Source organism: Gouania willdenowi, chromosome 5 (genome assembly GCF_900634775.1).
Source record: "Gouania willdenowi chromosome 5, fGouWil2.1, whole genome shotgun sequence".
Taxonomy (NCBI): Eukaryota; Metazoa; Chordata; class Actinopteri; order Blenniiformes; family Gobiesocidae; genus Gouania; species Gouania willdenowi.
Window position 1 is genome coordinate 6,832,983 of NC_041048.1, and position 22,233 is coordinate 6,855,215.

The 22,233-nt window shown below is 37.9% G+C and overlaps 1 protein-coding gene across 11 annotated transcripts in view; it reads left to right on the forward strand.

The window, feature by feature from the left end:
* Positions 1 to 22,233, forward strand: part of eif4g3a (eukaryotic translation initiation factor 4 gamma, 3a) — a 66,448-nt gene that overhangs the window by 35,018 nt on the left and 9,197 nt on the right. For 7 of the 11 annotated variants that reach the window (XM_028445884.1, XM_028445888.1, XM_028445890.1 and 4 more), the window contains 15 exons: positions 385 to 519; positions 2,589 to 2,787; positions 3,804 to 4,574; positions 6,145 to 6,233; positions 8,130 to 8,433; positions 8,655 to 8,779; positions 10,964 to 11,083; positions 11,273 to 11,428; positions 13,323 to 13,520; positions 13,817 to 13,960; positions 14,541 to 14,777; positions 15,745 to 15,849; positions 16,619 to 16,757; positions 17,035 to 17,147; positions 21,066 to 21,156. In XM_028445884.1, coding sequence (XP_028301685.1) covers positions 385 to 519; positions 2,589 to 2,787; positions 3,804 to 4,574; positions 6,145 to 6,233; positions 8,130 to 8,433; positions 8,655 to 8,779; positions 10,964 to 11,083; positions 11,273 to 11,428; positions 13,323 to 13,520; positions 13,817 to 13,960; positions 14,541 to 14,777; positions 15,745 to 15,849; positions 16,619 to 16,757; positions 17,035 to 17,147; positions 21,066 to 21,156 — 2,926 coding nt within the window. The remainder of the gene's footprint in view (positions 1 to 384; positions 520 to 2,588; positions 2,788 to 3,803; positions 4,575 to 6,144; positions 6,234 to 8,129; positions 8,434 to 8,654; positions 8,780 to 10,963; positions 11,084 to 11,272; positions 11,429 to 13,322; positions 13,521 to 13,816; positions 13,961 to 14,540; positions 14,778 to 15,744; positions 15,850 to 16,618; positions 16,758 to 17,034; positions 17,148 to 21,065; positions 21,157 to 22,233) is intronic. The other 4 variants (XM_028445895.1, XM_028445886.1, XM_028445885.1 and 1 more) reach the window with 3 other exon arrangements.

A 22,233-nucleotide genomic window follows, 5' to 3' on the forward strand; every position in this document is an offset into this window, starting at 1 on the left:
CAGATTAGACGTGGGAATCAAAGCCCAGCAGTACAGCACAGTGTGTTGAAGTGACTTCTCGTATCAGAAAGTTAGGTTCATCCATACAGTGTTTAGTGATACCTTGATAATGAAGCCCTGCATGATAACTGATGCATGGGACTGATCAAGTAATTAAAATTTTATAATGGAAAAATAATATATCATTTGTGTGTAACCTATTGTATTGAGATTTTTATTTGTTGAGGCAGTAGTGATATTTTAATGTGAGACAAATGAGCGGCAAACACTGAGTCGATAGATGTATTGTTTACAAAGCATGCATACTGTATAACGTGAAAGGGTAACCCTGAAACTGATGCTTTAGTGAGATCTGCATATATATATATTTTTTTTGTGCCATTGTCCTTGCAGATCCGTATCCGTGACCCCAATCAGGGTGGAAGGGACATCACAGAGGAGATCATGGCGGGAGGTTCAGGCAGCAGGAATTCAACGCCTCCGGTCGGCCCACCCTCCTCCACGCCGACCCCGCCACAGGTACGGCCAGCTCCAAAATGCACTCGCACATACTGTAACACTTATGGTAATTATTCTATATTATGATAACTATATGTTCTTTCAGTTTTCACAATTGTAAAATTTCTGAGTTTTTGAAAAGTGCTTCTAAATAAAGTGTATTATTATTATTGTTATTCGTAACCACTACTTAAAGTGAAACTGCTAATATTACAGCAATGGAAGGAGCCTACATTGAAAGCAAACTACATATATTTAAACAGCATCCTTCAAACTCTTAAAACAAAATGTGTTATATTATGAAATAAACTAGGCGAGGACATCAAAATGTGCACAGCATTAAAATAATATTGTAAACAACTTTAAACAAACTTTTTTGATCAGCTTTGGAGAACTGGACAGCTAATTTTATACCTCTTTTTAAAATGATTTTATCTAGATATTTTGTATTTAAAGTGAATTGTTTTATCAATGATTGTATGGATTTGTTATTTATTATGCATGGTGTTGAATCTTCACCTTCAACAGAATCCATTCCCAAACACCAAACAAATGATCACAAGTGGCTACATTAGTTTTTTTGACGCATGTTAAAGGAGACATATCATGCTTTTAAATCCTTCCTTTTTACATATAAATCATACAGTTGTGGTCTATATAAAGTGGAACTGCAATGCTTGGGTCTGAATTCCTCATTATTATAGCTCCACAGGCCCCTTTTCTCCCCCTTTCTGATGTGCTTCTAAGAGCAACTCGTTTTGGTGCGGCCTCTTTAAATGCAAATGAGACACTTCATACCCCGCCCCCTCTCCAGGTTGCAGAGGTGACACTCGGTTGAACTCCACCCTGTTCGGCCATTTTTGTAGTTTGATAGAAGAGATACGGTTATGTAGCGGCGCATAAACTTTTTATTCACACGTTATTTACAAAAACAACGGAAGACTTGTCCATCCAGCCTTACATGTTCGAGCCAGAGTCGGACCCGGCGGAGCGAGATGAAAATGATGATGAACCTGCAGAACAACGTCTTCACAAGCGCCGAGTTAATGCTAGCGCCAAGCTAACGTCACGAAATGCATTTTAATACAGTCTTTTCGGAGACAAAAATGGCAAAATGAAATGACTAATGAAAACTTTAGACTTAAATTAAATCATGTAGGCCATATCATCAAGGATCTAAAACGAGCACACAGCGCTAACATATGAAGACGATGCAACTGCTAATGCTAACAAAACAATGACAGGGACATCTTATCACACCTTTTAGCGTTATTTACAGCTTACCGAAGTGCTCTGTTCATCATCTCCAAAGATAGATGGAATTGAACCCTCAATCAGACAAAGTCTTTCAGCAAATCCTTCTTTATACTGGTGGAGGTTGATGAAGCAGTCGTCCTTGAAGTGCTTCACGCACACAAAAATGACCTTACCCACATATGTGGGTACAGTTACTACATCCAACAACCAAACATTTTGACTTATCCTCTCGTAACTTCGGCATCCTTGAGCTTGGACTACAAAATAAAAGCGAGAAATAAAAATGGCGGATTGCTCGAAGTGTTGGGCCTGGAGTCGATGTCCTAATTTGGCAGTTCCGCTGCAAATACTGTGACGTTATTGTTCAAAAAACGTAATAGAGAATCGAAAAATCAAAACAGATTGCAAAATATGACCAAAACAGAATATAAAGATATCTACGGAGCACCTGTAGAGACTAATTTTAACTTTTCTTTACTTCTAAATACTCTAAATATACAACAAAATGCATTTAATGGCTTAAAAAGTGGATTTAGCATGATATGTCCCCTTTAAAGGCTAAAAGATGCCCAAATTTAAAATGTGTTATCAGTTTGAAAAAAGCACTTTTTCTTCTGCGTCTTTCTGTTATTGTTAATTGTCTATTGGCTGACCTGTTTTGGTCCTGAGCCTTTCCCCTTCTGCCCTGATACCTTGCTGGGCTAATCATTTCTGCTTTATCATTCAATCTGTCATACTTGTCATATGCTTACAAATTTTTTTTCTGATTTTTCTACTACAAGTCTTTATTGCTGCAGCGTCATTAACCTCACATTTTCTACCTCAAATCCCAGCAGCAGCTTAGCAGCAGCCAAACTCCAGAGCCACAGCTGCAGCAGCCTCAGCCTCCGCCTACACAGCAGCAGCAGCAAACGCATCCTGGAAGTTACGCTTTGGAGCAGCTGCAGCCGCAGCTACCTCCACAGCCTCAGCAGCACCTGCAGACTCGGCAAACATTAACCTCTGGGGTTGCCGACTCCAAACCGGGGCTAGGTATTCCCCCTTCTGTTTTTTTAACATCAATATCAAATATTGAATGCGGTTTTTAAACTCTTATCACTTAAATTAGTGGTTCTAAACTAGGGGTCCAGAGACTGGGGACCTCCACTGTACCTGAAGGTGGTTGAACACAGACATGAACAATGAAGAACAGTCATGTGGAGACAGGGCCATATATAAGAGGGAATAAAGGGGAGAGCTTTTTGCAATGAATCCATAAAGTCAGCAAAATGATGGTCCATTCTTCTATGAATTTGTGATAACCACATTTATTTATTTATCAGAATAATATCCACAGTTATCCAAGACGTTGATTATTATTTGTGTCATAGTATATAGTCATCTTAAAGATGTAAATCTTTGTTTTAATCTGAAATACAATGGATAGAAAGTGACCAAAATGGTAGAAAAGGTGGTGAAATGGGATTTTAAAAACCACAGAAATTGGTTAGAAATTTCAAATTAAAGTGGCCAAAAATTGACAGAAAATTGTCTTAAAAGTGGCAGAAAAAAGTAGGAATAATTAGTTAAAACTGGCAAATAATGGGCATGACAAATCGTGTATTTGGTAAAAATAACCATGTGATATGGTGAAAAGAGGCTAAAAGTGACTATAGTTGGTCATCATATGCAACATGAGGTGGGAAAAGTGGTGGAAAGTTTTTATAAGTGCTGAAAATATATTGAAAGTGCAAATAATGTGTTGAAAAGGCATTGACAGTTAATGGAGAAGTGGCAGAAAAATACATTAAAAGGAGCAAAAATATGGCTAGAAAGAGATAAAAAAAATAGGTTAAAATACAGCAAGTTTGGTGTAGTTGCAGAAAAAGGGTAAAAATAAGTAAAAATTGGTTCAAATTGTTCAGAAAATATTTTTTTGTTTCTTGAAGGCATCTCGTGACCCCAAGGTTGAGAACCCCTGACTTAAATCAAGGCTCATCTTCAATGCTTTGTTAGAACCACACAATCTGAATTTAGAATATTTTTTTTTCCCCTCCTTGTGTTTTTAGCTGAATCGCCAAAGCTGGATCCAGTGGTCCAGACGTCTTCCTCACCTGAGCTGCTGCAGCCCGAAGCGTCCTCCGAGCGACTGGAGGCCAGTGCTCCTGTACCTGAGCCTTCCCTCCATATAGAACCTGAGCTGCTCTTCTCTTCCCCACTGCCTGCTGCTGTCACGCTCTCGCTGTCAATAGCCAACACAGGTGACCCCCCCTCAGTGAGGGAGGTCACAGCAGCATCAGCAGTGTCTCCCGCCTCCTCTCCAGTCCCTTCGGCTCCACCTCAGATTCCCGCCACAGACGAGGACATCCCAGACTCCGCCCTCACGTTATCTGCCTCCCCATCATTGGCTGCTAAGGCTTTGAACGGTCTTGCAGATTCTGGAACAGAGCTGGACCCCCCAGCTCATGAGCAGTGTCCCGCTCCCCCAGCTGCTCTCCAGCCTCTGATCCCTACAGCCAGTTACAGGGAGGCGTCGTCTTCTGAAATGCTGCCCTCTGACATGAGGCCAGAGGTGCCTATTGCTGCTGCGCTCTCTCCGATGGCGCCCGTGGCTGTGGTCCCAGTCACGCTCACCTCAAGCCCCCTCCCATCTCTGCCTGTAATGCTGCCTCCTGGCCTCCCCCCTCTAGTGCAGGCCACGACAGAGGCTGAAGAGCCAAGCAAGTCTTTTGACGCTAAAGACTTCAGTTCCAGAGGAGGGGCCGAGGCACATAGTGTTAACAATGACACTAAAACTGAGTGCCAGACACAAACACTCACAAGGAAGAGTCCCACTACAGGTAGTGTTGTCTGCTTTCCTTTATTTCTATTAGTTTTAATTATTTTTAGATCCTTGACATCTATATTTGCATGTGGCACTTTGAAATATGGCTGGGCGATATATCGAGTTTTCTACTTTGGCGATATAGAAAATTACAATATTGCATATATTCATATATATTTATAGCTTATATTGTATTAAATACTTGGTTAAGGAGTAGCTGCTTTCACTACTTCTCAGAACAGCATTAAAAGCACAGTTAGATGAATTGCTGAGTGCATCCTAACCCAGACCTTTCCCTAAACAAGCACTCACACGTGCTGTCTCTTAGAGGAGAAAAAGCCAAACGTGGCACATATTGTGCAGCTGTTTGTTAATAAATGTGTCTCTGTGGTATTTTGCATCAGCAAATGTAAACCAAAATTGTCTTTGTGGTTAGACTTCATTTGAATTAAAGTTTTCAAGATTTATATTGTATATCGCCATTATGAGAAAAAAACATTGCAATATGAGTTTTGGTTCATATCGCCCAGCCCTACAATGAAACGGTCTATAAACATAGCAGGACTATTTGTAGTAGTAGCAGTCTTAAACAAGAAATTTTTATTTCGTTTTTTTAAAGTTCATTATTTTATATTAGAGCACCTATTCCAGTGGTTCTGAAACCAGGATTTGTGAACCAGACCATGAAATTTAGAATACTTAAAACCACCCGATATGTACAGTCATCTGTGTTTTAAATACCATAGAACATACGTGTCAAATTCACGGCCCTGGGGCCAAATCCGGCCATTTAAAACATCCAAATTGGCCCACAGGGAAAGTAAAAAAAAATGGCTGCGAAAACAGTGTACCAGTAAATAACCAAATAATTTAGTTGTGGATATCTCAGTTGGGTTTCAAAGGACTGTAGAATATCTCTTAAATTTCCACGGGAACTTAAGCTCAGGGATTTTGTCAATATTCAAAAAATATAAACTTTTCATTAGAATTGTTAATTGAAATTAAGTAGAAATTGGGAGTCATTTTAAATCACTGTATCATATCCAAACATAAATCTTGACATCTGTGCAAAATAATACACTTAAATGTAAAAATAGAACATTTCAATAGATTTATTTGGAAGTAGAACTTTACACTTATTCAAATGTAGTTTCATGGAATTTGTCACAATTTCAGTGAAACTCTATAATATTTGCAGAGGTTCACCATGATTTTCTCATGCTTGTAAAACACAAAGGAAGTCATTTTTTTCTCTCAAACTGATAAAAGGAACCTAATCTTTCCAAAATCCTGCTCAGGCCTCAAATTATTTGACATTTCCCCAAATTAAATCAATATTGTCACTACCTGTCACTTATTGCTTGGATATTGTTGGTACCTTATATATGATTTATTTCATTTATACATGGAAATGCAAAGTAGCACTAGTTGAAAGTGTTCTATTCCCCACTTCTACGGCCCACTTGAGATGAAACTTGTTCATATTTGGTCCCTAAAAGGAAATGAGTTCGACTCCCCTGCCATAGAGATAAATAGATTTTGCTTTAGTTTGTTTATTAAATGATTCCCATTTGGTTTCTCTACAGTCAATCAGACTTCTTCTACCGTACCAAAGACCAGGAGGAAACCAAAAGAAGGAATCTCTGTTGGAGAAACGCCCCAAAATGAGGATGAGGTAATAGTGGTTTAATTGTTCTTTAAGTCGTAGCCTATAAGCTGAAGTGTTTTTTATTTGTTTGTTTTTTTTGTTTGTTTGTTTTTTCTTTGTTTTATCATCAACATTCTCTTTGCTTCAAACTATTGCTATTTAATTTTACACAAGATTATGAAATGTTAAAATAGTTGAAGAGAGAAGGAAAAGTGCACTGTGGGCAATAGTTCAAGTGGAAAGTCTTTCAACATGTGCAGCAAAGGAAGTGTGCACAATGACTTTGGAGTGCTGTTATTGTCGGAGAATGACAGTAAAGAGCGATCCATCATCTTCATCGTTCACTCTCTGTCCTCTCTTCATAAAACCAACATTTGGCTTCTGCTTCCTGTGCTTTAGTGTTGAGCTGCACCCTTTACCTGCAACAGTCTGTGATAACCACACACTTTAGCTCTAATACTCAGTGAATACAGAAAAGATGAGTAAGCTCTGTTTTCAACTTTTTACCAACCCTTGGTTCCTTCAGAACAAAGGTAAAAACAAATGAAATAATTTAGATCCAATGTGCCTAACTGACCTGAAGCTTGAACAGAGCAAAGATCTGATGGTGGTGGGTTTCACTATAAAATAAGTAAGGAAATCAGATTTTTTATACCTAATCTTTTTTAAGTTTATTATCTCATTGACTGCCAGCCAATTTCAGAACAGCTACCCCCCTCACTGCCAGCCATTTTAGAATACAGAATATTTTGTACGATGACAATCTGAAATCTGAAACCAGAATCTGAAAGATTAGTCTCTACTTTCATCAGAAAAAATAATTTAGTTTTTAGCTTATTTTGTTCTTCCATAATCAATTGAACGTCAGTTTCTGACAAAAAGCTGAGAAAAAAGCCTATTTTTTAAGCAATTTTGTTTTTGCTTTAATGACACCTCAACATTGGTTTCCTTCTATAAAATAACAAAAACGCTGAGACCAGGCTTTTGATGGCAAAAATATTATTTTGCTATCTGGGTCAGAGTTGTATGGTTTGCTTACTGTATTTTGGCCGTCCTCCAAGTCTCTCCCCCATCAGTCTCCACATGCAACTTCGTCCTCCTCTCGGACATGCCAAGTGTTGCTGCGTTCCCCGGTTTGTTGATGGTTTTCTTTCATTATCGCAACACTTTCAATAGTCCAGTTAGTTCCACACATGCTCTGGTCGAGGGTGCGCTGCTGTGAGCTTCACCAATAACCTCTCGGAACGCCATTTTCTCTCGTAAACTCCTTTCCTCTCCAGAGTAACTAAACCCAAAAACCACTTTTTTTTCTCTTCAAAACAAATGTATTTTGGTATGAAGAAGAACTGTTGACTGATCCTGGTCCAACTTTTTAGTCCAAGTATTTCAATTTGTCATATTTTGTTGTACAATGTCAGAGTGACTGCCCTCTATGGGTTGAAGCCGAGGTATTACAATTGTTTTTTGCTATTGGCTGAGAACAAGGTCTTGTGATGTTTTGGGACCATCTTGTGTCACAAACAAGCACTGTTTGCCCCGCCCCTCAAATAACAACTAGTCCCTGTGCTCTCTGCAATATGTGGGAGTAGGTTGGTCTTAGCGAACTGTAAATAGAGAGCTATACTGAGTAATGAGTAGCTAGTTAGCATAGCATAGATTGTTCTTTGGAGGTTTTATAGCATAGACTGGGTGTGTCTTAATTGCTCCAGGAGCCCCGCCCATAATCAAAGCATTTTTTTTTATCTTCTCCATAGTGGCAGCAAAAACCAGTGGGTTTAGTTACTCTTAAAGTAAATGTTAGACTCGAGAACATATTTAAAATTTGGAGCATCGTCAATAATAATAAGCACATTCACAGGGTATCTAAAAAAAGTCAACATTTTTTCCCCCCAACTCAAAAAACTCTGTCTTGCCTCCTCACAGGATGTACCTGTGGATGTGGATCATCCTGCTGGAGACCAGGCCCTGCCGTCTTCTCCTCTGAGCTGCATCCCAGTGACCCTGCCGTCAGTTTTCACCTCGCCCTCCACACCAGCCACCGCTCCTACTCCCTCAAGCAGCCCCGAAATGGATAGAATGCCCCCAGCTGCTCCAGAGGAAAACGGCGAGGCAGAGCCGGAGCCGATGAGGAACGGTGCAGGTCACACCTCGGAGACGGAGAGCACCGACAGTGGAGCCACTCCAGGAGAAAAGGAGAACTCCACAGGCATGCCACAGGACATGGAAGGTAATGTTGACAAGGGATACTTTCATTTAAAAAGAAAACCTTTCTGAGCTTTCTGTAATTATTTATCACTTAAAGTGTCGTGTTTTTATATATTTAGTTTTTTAACATTTGTTACACTTATATAATAATTACCCAAATAGTAAAGAATTGGTCAATATGTTTCAGTGTGTCTTTATCCTCTGATAACAATCATATTCTATCTTCTCTAACTGGTGCTTCAGACCTGACTGAGTCTAGTGGGAAGCGTCAGTATGACCGGGACTTCCTCTTGGGCTTCCAGTTCATGCCAGCCTGCACTCTGAAGCCAGAAGGGCTTCCACCAATCAGTGACGTGGTGCTCGACAAGGTGGGTCCTCTTTTCTCTCTTTTTAAAAGTTTAGTTAGTGTATATATATATATATATATATATACACACACACAGTATAACTGTTAATTTTTTGATAAAGGTAATTATAAATAACGGTTTCCTGATCCAGTAGCTTAAATAAACTACAGTTATTTTTTGGAGTCTTCTAATTTTTTATTCTATTTACATTATTCAATAGTAGAATATTCTTATTTTTAATGTTAAAATTTCTGTAACCCTTTAGTTCATGATAAATGGGTCACTTTTTCTCATACCTTCTGCTGCAGACTATTGTTTTTTCTTTGGGTAATATCAATTAATCAAGCCTTTTATAACATTTCACACTACAAATTAAGTATCCACGATCCGTGCTGATATCGTATCTGATCTGTGTCGATCAACACTCATTAACTACACTAGGATGAAAAAAATAATGTTCAAACAAGTGTGCATTCTTTGCCATGCACGGTCATATAGATCTTAATGTGTAATGGATTCACACCAATTAAAGAAGACGGAAACATTCAAAGTTAGTTCAATCATCATTTATATACATTAATTAGTAAATGTATTATTATTAAAAAAAATAATTAAGTTTTATGGGAAACATTTTTTGTTGCAATATTTGTCCAAGTGGATGAAAGATCTGAGCGTTTGGGTTTCCTCAGTTTCCTGCATGTTGTATGGGTGGAGCATCAAGGTCGGCCAGAATGCTGTTTTGATTAAAATCACTTAGGTGTTGCGTCACTGCTGGCTGAGTTAGAGCTCATGCTTCTCCCCTAGTTTCTCTAAAAGAACACCTCGACCTACGAACCGTCGATTTGGTTCAATCCCAATGTCTCATTTTCTCAGCGAGAGGAAGTGAAATCTCAATGGAAAAGAGCAAATAGGAAGTCAAGGACAGCTGAAAGACACAGAGCTGGATTTGTTATTTCTTCTTTATTCCCACCACAAAAACATCTGTTTCTAACATTATGCAATCAGAAAGAGCCTTTGTGTTTCTCACCGTTTCTGTAAGAATGCTAATAGTTTAGCATTTATCTGTAGCAGTCACCTCTAAAGGGCCACTACGCACACACACACGCACGCGCACACATGCACACACATTGTGCTGACTAGTGTTGCAGAGGGGCCTTTATGCTGGGGTTAACTTGCTCCCTCTGCTGTTCAGCTCATTCTGTCTGTCTGTGTGTGGGTGTGGGTGTGTGTGGAGTTGGGTTCAATTACGTTTTCAATTACCAATATTCAATTACGATTACAGTGACCAGCCTTTTTTGCAATTACAATGAAATTTGCAAATTTTTTTAACCTCAGAAAGTCAATTACAATTACTAAAGTTAATTTACAGTTGTTCACAATTACTGAACGTGAAATAAATAACGTAATAAAAGTCAGCCTTACTCTTATGTTAGCATTCTGTTAGCATCTCATATGATAATGGGTCTTAATCAGCTGTAAAATAGACTAAAAACAAATATATATCATCTAATTTCTTTCCTATCTATTGGTTACCTTGTTCGGCTTCCTAATTAATAAAAATATAGGTTTTGGTGTGGAAATCTGAGCCTTTTTTGTGTTCGTATACCCCTCGATTTCAATTCTTTTTTTAATGGTCAAATGTGGGAAAGCTTGATATGAAACATATTTTAATAATTAAGTACATATGTGTAGAACTGTACTTAGAATTGTAACATGGTTCCCTGGTTTTGCGTTAAATCATAATTGTGTAATTGTAATTGCCCTGAAAATTGTCAGTCATTTATCTCAAGTCAATCGCAATTTAGTTATGAATACGACAGCAAGATATTTATTTATTAATTACTTCATACTTGTAATTAATTTTCAATTCCACTATGATGAAGAAATATATAAAGAATATAAATCTATATTCTTAGGATAAGAAAATGTATTTATTTATACTTTTTAAATTTTTTCTTTTTATTTATAGCCTCTATTATTGTATTGTATTTTATCTCCTTTGCACTATTTTTCAGGTGTCTTTTAGTATTCTGTGTTGCCTTTTGTTGATCTTTTTTTTTTTGCACTTTATCTGAGCTGTAATGACACCCTACCACTGCAGGATCAATAAAGTTACTTTACTATTACAATTATAATTGACCCCAATCCTGGTGTGTTGCCACTAATGTTTTGATGAGTTGTGTGTGTTGTTGTGTATTCTCACAGATGAACCAAAACAAGCAGCAGTCTCGAGTGATGGACACCAGGGTGATTTCTCGAGGACCCGATTTCACGCCTGCGTTTGCAGATTTTGGGAGGCAGATGTCCAGTGGACGAGGCGCTGCAGTGAGTCACACTTACACGCTGGAAACTGGCAACACGCGGGTTAAAAAAGAATCCACCTGTTAATTTGGTTAGAACAAAATGTGATTTAGTGGGAGACTGTATTGTTTGAGTGTGTTTGCTGACCAAAGCAACCCGCAGTTGTATTACTGACTTATTTCTGATTCACCCTCTCTCTTTGTTCATTTGTAGCTCATGAACATTGGTGCTCGGCGGCCCCCTCCCAGGAAGATCATCATGCATGTGTCGGTCAACGATGACATTCAGCTGCAGAAATCGGAGAATGCCTGGAAACCCGGCATGAAGAGGGAGGGTCAAGCAGAGGATCCAGAGATACAGAAAACAAAGGTAAAACAAATCCCCTGCACAAACAACATAAACATGTATCCATCTTTTTATCTATTGCATAGCTACAGAAGCAGATTGGGGCCGATTTTGATGGAGAAAATAATTTTGGGCAAATCAAGAATAAAGTCAAAATTCTGAGAATAAAGTTGAAGGTTTGCTATTAACTCACTGATTGCCATTGACGTACATATACGTCATTTCAAATCCAACTGCTGACTGCCATTGACGTATATGTACGTCATTTTTTTTTCAACGGGGGTTGCTAGGAGACACTGTGGCGGAGGTCTCCCATGAATATCAGCCTAGTACTATGACGTAGTAACCAACTGGTGCCATGTAAATGGTTGCAGTGCACCTTTGGATGATAGATTAACAGTGATGGGCACCATCAGCTTGGAGGGAGAAACCAGGGACGAGGGAGAAAATGGCACTACGAGAGAAGCTTTCAGCAGCTCACAGCAGCGCGCACTCGAGCAGAGCATGTGTGGACCTGTCGATTATTAAGAGTGTCACGATCGTGAGAGAAGACGATCAACAACCCGGGCCAAACGTTGGGACTCGGCATGTCGAGAAGAAGGAGGAAGTTGCGTGTATGGAGGCTGAGGGTGGGAGACTGGGAGGATGGCCAACATACTGTAAGGGCACCATACATTTCTGACCGAGATAGCAAAATCGTAATATCTTTGCCATCAAAAGCCTGGTCTCAATGTTGTTTTTGTTTTTTTATGGAAGGAAACCAATGTTCAGATGTTAGAGGTTTCACTAAAGCAAAAAAGAATTAGCCTCAAAGTCACTGACAGGTTTTTTCAGAGCTGTTCTGAAAATGGCTGGCAGCCAAAGAGTTAAAGGGCCCATGTTAAGCTAAATCAACTTTACTGTGCTTTCGACATCATAAAAGTGCTATTTGGGCTTCATACACATGCCCAAAGTGTTTTTTTCATTGATTTCTTCAATCGTTAGTTAGAGGGTGATTTGCTCCTTTCTTACTGCAGGGCGAGCCCAAACACCTCGCTCCAATTTGATGACGCGTTCCCACTTTGATGACAAATTTGACGCGGCACTGAGCTGGAGAAGCCGCACCTCCAGGAAGCTCTCTACCGCTCTCTACCGCTATTGACCCGCTATCGCCTGAAATGCCTATTAATTGGCAAAAAATAAAAATTACTGATTAAAATTATATTTAAAACTTTTTTTATATATTATTATTTGTTTTCAAAATTAACACATTCTACAAAATCAAACAAATGTATTCTATACTTAATAAAAATAGAAATAAAATGTAGTCCAAAAACATCTGAAGTGGCGCATTTTGTCACTTTTTGCACTAATCCTATTTTTGTAACGCACTATAAAAAGAAAAAAAGTCTCTTGGGACCCCAGAAATTTGTGTTATCAAAATGGGGTCGCGACCTTGAAAAGGTTAGGAACCACTGGATTAAGTTGGATTAATCTCTTTGTTTTTAAATCCAACTTTGCAGTATAGCATTCATAGATGCACGGCATTTTGTAGATGGCTATTATTTGCCGTTTGTTGTCATTTGGTGAATTGGCCCTCGTCAGCTTCGGTAGATTTAAATTCATTAGCACATTTTTTACTTTTATGATGTATTTTGAGTTTTTTTTTTTTTAAATTTGGACTTTTATCTAATTTATTTTTTTTTTACCTTAGTCTCGACATTATATTTCAACTTTATTCTTGATTTGCCCAAAATTATTTTCACCATCAAAATTGTCCCTAACCTTCTTCCGTACACAGCAGAGTCTGTATTGTGTATTACTTTCAATCGAATCTTTTCTAAAAGTAGAATGAGAATAATTTAATGTGCTGAGTCATAACACTGAGTAATCGCGGACCTCGTTAATGAATCTGTCTTTTGTGTCTGAATCCCCACAGGAGCTCTTCAAAAAGGTGCGGAGCATCCTGAACAAGCTGACGCCTCAGAAGTTCAACCAGCTGATGAAGCAGGTGACCGACCTGACCATCGACACAGAGGAGCGGCTCAAAGGGGTCATCGATCTGGTCTTTGAGAAGGCCCTCGACGAACCCAGCTTCTCCGTGGCTTATGGAAATATGTGTCGGTGCCTCGCCACGGTACGTTGGCCGTTATTATTAAAAAAGTTGATGAGATTCTGCAACATAGAGGAAGTAATAAGCCTGTAGTACAATGTTTAACATCAGGTGTTGGTTGCAGAGGTTTATGGATAATACTGCTTGTATTTTAGCCAATCTTCCCACTATATGTTACAACTATGTATTAAAGAATGTCTAATTTAATATTGCTGGTAAGACACTAAATTTGTCAGTTATATTTTTACAAATGTATTAACACAGTAGAGTAGCTTATTTACCATTTTTTTACTTCACTATTTTGCCTTTTTTTTGTACAGCTCAAAGTGCAAATGACAGACAAACCCAACAGCACGGTGAACTTTCGCAAACTGCTGCTGAACCGCTGCCAGAAAGAGTTTGAGAAAGACAAGGTGGACGATGTTGTGTTCGAGAGGAAACAGAAAGAGCTGGATTCTGCATCGGTATGTACAGTGGCACATGTAACTGTTATGGCAGAGATAGATTTTTATCACAGGTGGGGCCACAAAATACGTTAGCATTTTCTGATCTGAAGGACACATTTATCAAAGTTCATGTCAGAAATTACAATAATTACCTCCCTGAGCATTAACACATGAAAGAACAAAGGCTTTTGTGTATTTTTTAAGTAATTTTTATATATTTTACTGCTATTTTTTGTTGCATTTTTGTAGTTAACTTGTCTGTTTTTTAAGTAATTTAGTTTTTTTCCTGTTGTCATTTTGTGTATTTTTTCTTTAAATTTATCTGGTTTTTTTTGTTGAGACATTTATGTTTACTTTGAGGGCCAGGTCTATTTTTCTTTTCATTTTGTATTTTTTGTGCATTTCTGTTGACGTTATGTTTGTTTTTTTGTATTTTGTTGTCCTTATGTATTTTTCTTGTATTTCGTTTTTTTTGAAAGCCACAAAAAATTAGCCCGAGGACCGCATGTACATTGAACCACTATCATAATAATATTTATAAATTTCAAGAAATAGAAATGGCTTCCCACAAAATAACATTTTCTTCTGTATTATCCAGTCAACAGAGCGAGAGCGACTTCAGGAGGAGCTGGAGGACGCCAAGGACAAGGCCCGACGGCGGTCCATCGGGAACATCAAGTTCATCGGCGAGCTGTTCAAGCTGAAGATGCTGACAGAGGCCATCATGCACGACTGCGTGGTCAAGTTGTTGAAGAACCACGATGAAGAGTCTTTAGAGTGTCTGTGCCGGCTGCTCACAACCATCGGCAAGGACCTGGACTTTGAGAAGGCCAAGGTGAGCTCAACCAAGTGCAGGAATCGAAAAGGCATTTCAATCTTAGGCTATATGGACAAAAGTTTCATGAGGCTCACTTAATTTTCCATGACTAGTACAGCAGCAGTGCTGAATTCTTTCTGATTTTTGCTTAACATGGGGTTACATTTTGAAGGTCTCTCCACTCTGTTACCGCAAAAAGGTAACGGAAAGCATGACAGTTGGTCACAGCAATCACACACTGAGGTACAAACCAATGGTTCCTGTTCTAAGACCTCATGTCCTTCATTGCCTTTTTAAAATTGATTTCCATGGATACGGCTGAAAATCATCAATCGAACCTGCATTACAAAAAAACTAGAAAGCTAGGATTTTTGTGTTTTATTAAGCAATATACAGTTGATATTTCAGTGGGTACATTTTTTCCTGAAAACAATATGTTAAAAAGTGTCGGGCCCGGATATATTTTTTTCCCAAATGTGCTTCTAATTTCACCCATAAACTCATATTTAAAGAAGTCAGTGGCTATGGTAAATGCTACTTTTATCGATGCAAGTAAAAAACTACAGGAATTATTTCTGATGTAAACTGCTTTTCTGTTTCCCTACAGCAATGAATAAACTCTTCCAGAAAATATGTAAAAGTACAAAAAATCCCCTACAATATGTAAAAATACTTAAAAAATAACACTATTTTTAACACGTTTCAGTGGAACAGCTTTGAGCTTCGGGAGTTGCCCAAAGATACAATTTTATTACATTATTTTCATACTGTATCAATGCTTCTCAGAGTCTTCGAGATGCAACTCTTTAAGGAAACGTATTAATCCAGTTAAAAGTTTACTTTTAGTGCATTTGCTATTAGTTTCTGTTAAAACCAAATGAATTCATACATTATCATGTCCCCTTTATGAAAGTGTGGCTTTGGAGTGCTTCAATGCTATTTGAGGGCTTCACTTTCACATTTTCATTTCTGTTTTTTTCTTTAGCCTCGAATGGACCAATATTTTAACCAGATGGAAAAGATTGTCAAGGAAAGAAAGACGTCGTCCCGGATACGGTTTATGTTGCAGGATGTGATCGACTTGAGACTGGTGAGATTATTGTTCTTTTCTTACAAAATATCCTTGACAGATCCTTCCATTATGCATCTTATTTTGCTTAATGGAGATTTTTCTCTGTTGTGTTGCAGTCTCATTGCTTGAGTTTTTTTTTTTCATTTCAGGTCATAACTTGTTTAAAAAAATTATCCATATATATATATATATATATATATATTACAATATCTGTTGTTTTTAACACATTCTTGTGTAAATTAATTTTGGAATTGTTGTTTAATTCCAATGTTTCCATTTGTTAAATTAACTAATAAATAACTGCTGACCTCAGCATTTTTAGTACACTAAACTGGTCTACACTTTGATCATGAAGCAGTTTCTCTACCATCAGAAATGTCAGCATGAGCTTCTTTAATCAAGACGTCTCCATTGATTACACTGAGTGTGTATAAATGTTACTGAACCCAAGCTGTTTGAATCAATGTCGATGTTCTCCACATCAGTCACTTAAGTCATCACCTGCTGTGCTCCACTCTTATTTTTTGAAAGGAGAGGAAAAAGAAAAGTGGTGCTTTGAAAGGCTCCACTTTGCTATACATTAAACCTTCATGTACTGGCATGAATGATGGGTGTTAATTATAGTATAAAACAATGAGTCGCCGTCGTTATTTTTTTTATTAATAGTTTGCTTTGATAAAATTGCAACCACTGCGATTATAAATGATGAAACTGCCGTATTTTCATTGTTGTACCTTAGTTCAATCAACATGACTGGGATAACATGTCACTTTTCCCCCACCCCCAGCATAACTGGGTGTCCAGGAGAGCCGACCAGGGCCCAAAAACCATCGAGCAGATCCACAAAGAAGCGAAGATTGAAGAGCAGGAGGAGCAGAGAAAAGTCCAACAGCAGCTGCTCTCCAAGGACAGCAAGAGACGACCAGGTCAGCGCCTCGGTTTGAATCCTCTTTAGGGCTTAGCGACACCTCTAGGGCTTTGAGACTCACACATCACACTTCCCGCCTGCAGAGATGCTATTGTGCCCAGCAGTAGACAGGAAGCCCTCCCACTCCGTCCCATCTGTCATCTGACCTATAACATGTCATCACATATCGCACAAATATCTAATAGTTACTGAAAATAATTTTTTAAAAAAAGTCCTTTGAACACTTTCCAAAATGCATTTTTCACGTTGTTATTTTTTATGCAATTTTTCTGTAGATCCTCGAGAACAGAGGGAACAGCGAGGGCCGAGAGAGGAAACCTGGAACACTGTGCCCATGAGCAAGAACAGCAGGACTATCGACCCCACAAAAATCCCAAAGATCTCTAAGGTGAGGCACTTTGCCAAAAACAAAAAGACAGGATGAGCTTCAGCTCTACTTATAGAAGTGACATCACTGGCCAAGGAAAGGAATACAAACAAAAAGGAATAAATTGTCTTTTGGGTTACTGTATGGGTTTTGTAACATAATGCCTAATTCACACAGCAATTGACTTGAAATTAGTACCTATAATATACACTAGGGGTGTGCATTGCCATCATTCTGCCGATACACGTTTTTGAAATATCACGATACATTGTCAAATTGTTTTTTTCTTACACCCTTAACGTATACTTTGTCATCATTACCGTAATTTCCGGGCTATAAAGTGCACTGTTTTATTGGCCGCATTACAATAATTTAGCAATTTTCTAAGAAAAATTCACACAAATGTTGCAGCCTACCATAGGCCGCGCTCTATTGGCTGATGAGGGTGCCGTCAGACAACTCGGCCAATCCAAACGGGCAGGTAGGCGAGCTGTTGTACTCAAGTTAGGTTTCACAGAAATGTCCATGTTTCAACTGATGTTTTCTTTACGACATGAAGTCTCCTCCTCACTGCCCCACGTCTACATATCAGTCCATTTACAGCTTTTTATGGTCACTTTTTATTAGAACCAGACTGATACACCACTTAGTCCACTCTTCTTACCGTGAACTACCGCGGAGCGATCACATCGAGTCGGACTCTGAGTCAGAATACGGACACGATCGCTTCTGAACAAATCCAACGTGGTGTTTTGGTAACTTAATGTTGTTATGCTACTATTACAACCTGGCTGACTTTTACTGTAGACGTAGTGTAGATCAGAACAGCCTGGATACAGCCTGTATCTAGGCTGTTCTGATTCTCCGCTCCATCTCTCCGTTATCTTTATGGAAGTGTCTCCATCAGCCTCAGAGTCCAGAGCACCGATCAATCCTGAACAAACCTAACGTGGTGATTTAATTTATCCTTCTATTACAAACTGGCTAACTTTTACATCCTGCTGCTGCTGCAGTGGGCACGCTCTCTTTCTCTCTCTCTGACAACATTTCTTCGCGTCGTTGCTATGATGAGGCTGTGTGTATCATGACATAATAAGTTATCAGAATGATGCAGTGCGAGCAAGAACGCTTTAACAGTTAACAATTTCATTGTTCCACCTGATCTAATGTGACGGAGCTCAGTTTTGTGGCGGCATGAAGCTTATGAAACCAGGAAAAAATCTATAAATTAGCCGCGTCATTGTTTAAGCCGCAGGGTTCAAAGTGTGAGAAAAAAGTAGCGGCTTATAGTCCGGAAATTACGGTAGATCACGACTCATTAATGCTCTGTTGTCAGGGATTCTTCTGTAGGTTTATTCATACCAGTGTGATATATAATCAGAGCAAGATGATGCATTGAGTTTTTTTCAACCAATTATCATTTTTGACGAGGGTTTTAAAGGGGTGCAAAATTTCTGTGGGTACAGTACTTAAGATCAGGAATTTTGGGAATATTCAAAATTATGAACATTTCATTGGAATTAATTTTTGGAAATTAGCTGGAAATTTTCAGTCACTTTTGAATATCTGATGCTGGTATTTTCAGTGACGCTAAAATATATTTTCCCAACTATATTTAACATTCCTGTGATTAGCCAACTTTCAATTCTGAAAAATTCTTGTTAATTCCAGTGCAAAGTTTCCAACTTAAAAATTTCCTAGAATTTAGCAATCCTACTTCAAACATTGTGTTTTACTATTATTAATTTTGAATGGATACTAATAATGATGTTGGCAAGCCAAATAAATTCCCATGAAAAGTTTATATTTTTCAATGTTACCAAAATTCTAGACCTTAAATTCCCATGAAAATTAAATTTTCTGCTTCTTTGCAACTCAATTTCTGACATGAAAATCTATTTTATTTAACTAATGCTTAGTAACTTCCCAAAGTTGAAAAGTTCACTTTGATAAGTGAAATGTTGAAAATCTAACAGGATTATGAGTGACTGAGTCGGTTTGATTGACTTCCCACATAATAGAAGCTTTCCTGTGTGGTTTGATCCCATAAGACATGCTGTTGTAGCTCAATTTGTGGAGTAAACAATCATAGAACATACATGGCATTACTCTTTGTTGAAAATGTAGCTTTGAAATGCATTGTTTGCTTTATGGTGACAAGATGAGGATCATGGAGACCAAGTAAAATCTATTGCTATTTTAGAAACCTGTTAGTAATTATTCAAATCATTTTAAAAAAAAAAAAACACAAATTAAAATTATCTTTTAATTTCTCACAAACTTTAATACCTTATCTTGTTCTGAAGACCCGAAAAGCCTTTTGGATTAAAGGTGAAACATCTCAAAGACTTAAGATTTGTTCTTGTTGTCCTATATTAATAATAACAGGAAGTTCTGGGTTTACTGAGAGCTTTTTAAAAATGACTAATAAACTCTCCCTTCAGGCTAAATTAACACTTTTCAATTTTTTAAAAGCCACTTTCTTTTCAATGTGCATCAAAGTTCACAAATTTAGAATCACACTAAGGTGCAGACAGCTTCAAAAGCCAACAGAATCTATGGAGTGAGACTGCGATAGCTGCTTGATATTAAATTATAATATTCTAAAGGTAATGAGCAGCAATTCCAGTAATGAATTTATTAACATTCTGTGTAAAACCAAATGACTAGAGTCCAAGATTAAAGGTAATTTTTAAATAAACCACTATGATAACTTCTTCTGTGGTTAGCACCAAATCGGACAGGAAGTGAGATGAGGAGGATGAGATACTACAACAAATAGAACAGGTTTATGTTACTTCATTTATGATGTTAAAGGAGGAGCAGTAAAATGCCACCTGCAGGACATTAGAGTTACTGCAGCATTAAAAAAAAAAAAAAAAAAAAGTGTTTAGACGTCTTTTATCCTAAATCAGGTTGTTGCCCTCATTTGAACGGTGCACATTTGTTCAGGAATACAGTTTACATTATTGATAAACCTATTTATTTTACAAATGACTCGTGAACTCATTCTCTCTAAACCACAATTCGATTTTAACGAGGAATAATGTATGCAGTAGAGGTAAAAATTGCTTTTTTTTATATCGATTAGATGAACATTTTTGGACTGTAGAGAAGCATAGAAAGCCATTAGTTGCTTAGGTTTACTCACCTGATGTAGTGTTTGCTAAACTTTTTCAGTCACAAAGTGATGTAACTTTGATTAACGGTTATTGGAGCACCTATACAGCAGAGTGATAATGTCTGTAAAAAGTGCTGTTGTTCCTCTATATCAGCACTCATGGAATGTCTGTAGTCCAATCAAATTACTCAGTGACTTTGCAAACAAAGTATTTATATTTTAAAACTTGTTTATGTACTTTAAGCTCCCCATTTATATATCCGTTTAACCAGTTACCTTTGTAGGAGCTCTGTGATATAGACTATGGATCCTAAAATCCAGGCTATATATTGACCTTATAGATTTAGGGTTTCACACTCACGCTGGATATCTACATAGCTTCTAAATGTTCGAAAGGCTTTTCAATCCTGAATGAAGTATTTTAAAGGTCCCATGTCATGCTATTTTTCACCCATATCCATTTGTTCTAAGAACTCTATAAACATAGTATTTGAGGTTTATTTTCCCAAATTCGCCTGTTTTCCAGAGTTTTAGCCTCTGAAAAGTCACTTTCTGAGCAACTCTACACAAACAGGCTGATTTGCAGCCTACTTCTAACTAACAATTGAGGGAATCAATGACAAAAACACTATGTGCATGTGTATGAAGTCCAAATAGCACTTTTAGGATGTTTAAAGCACAGAAAAGTCAATTTAGTGTAACATGGGCCTTTTAAGCCTCAGAAGAACATTTCCCTCTTTCAATCCGTCATTTTCTTGTCAAATTTATCGATGAGAAGATCTTCTAAAACAAATTAATGTAATGCTCTCTTCTTCCAGCCTCAAATGGATGAAAAAATCCAGCTTGGTCCACGAGCTCAAGTCACGTGGGTAAAAGGCAGCAGTGGAGGAGCCAAAGCCAGTGACACCGGTGAGTCAAACACTAAGGTGATTGGCTGTTGATGAAGGTGAAAAGAGGTGGAGGACATCTTTTGTAAAGCATTGTTTTCACCAAAAAGTTCAGGATATTTACAGTCTTTGCAGAGGAATTGCAGGTTTTATGTTTTCACCACACCCCAAAGTCCTTCAGCATTCAGTTTTGTTTTTGTGTTCTTTAATGTTTCTCATCTGCAAATATGCTACAGAAAAAAGAGGGGCCTCGTTGTCCAACTTTTTCTTTCTTTTCGTTTTGCTCCATTTTCCAAGTCATCAAAAACCAAATGAAGTGAAATTTGTTTAAATTCGGTAAAATAGTTGAACCCCTACAAGTGTTTTCACCTAATTCTGCATAGTTTGGCGCACAGTGTCGTTCTCTAGGTCCAGGGTGTGTTCATCCCACCTACAAGATGTTTTTTTCTTCTTCTTTTTTTCTGTCAATGTTCAGTTTTAAATGAAAATACATTTTATTGAATAATTTCCTTGAAGAGAGGAAACATCTTGGGCCAAAGTCAGCGGTCTTTCATTTTCTATGCTGAAGGTCTTTTTCTCACCAAAATATTTGGCTTTGGTGCACACATCAAAGATGACAAGAAAAATAGGCTTTCCCACGACAATATAAGTGGGAATGTGAAAAGGAATTGCTAAATCACAAGATTGTACACATTACTAAATGCATAGATTTTTGTAGGCAGTATTCACAGACACTGCAGAATGAACATACATTTACAAAGTTACAGACATTGTGCAGGGCCGGACTCGAACTAGATTTCCTTTGATGATTGTTCAAAGGAAGGAAGAAGCAGCTTCTGATCACACTGAGCTAAAACTGCCTGTACAAGTCTCAGGGTAAAAGTCCTACTTGTGAAGTAAAGTAAGGGGTGTATGCTAAGCATTCCCACTATAAGTATAATTTTAAGAAAGAGGTAGATTGTAGAAACATTTTAAGCTACTAATTGTGACTGTAGCTGCAGGATTGAAGCTTAAACTGCAGTTTTTGCTCAAAGTTCATGAGCAGCAACTGTCACACTCAAATTTCCACAATTAGGGTTTTGATTATTTATTTATTTAT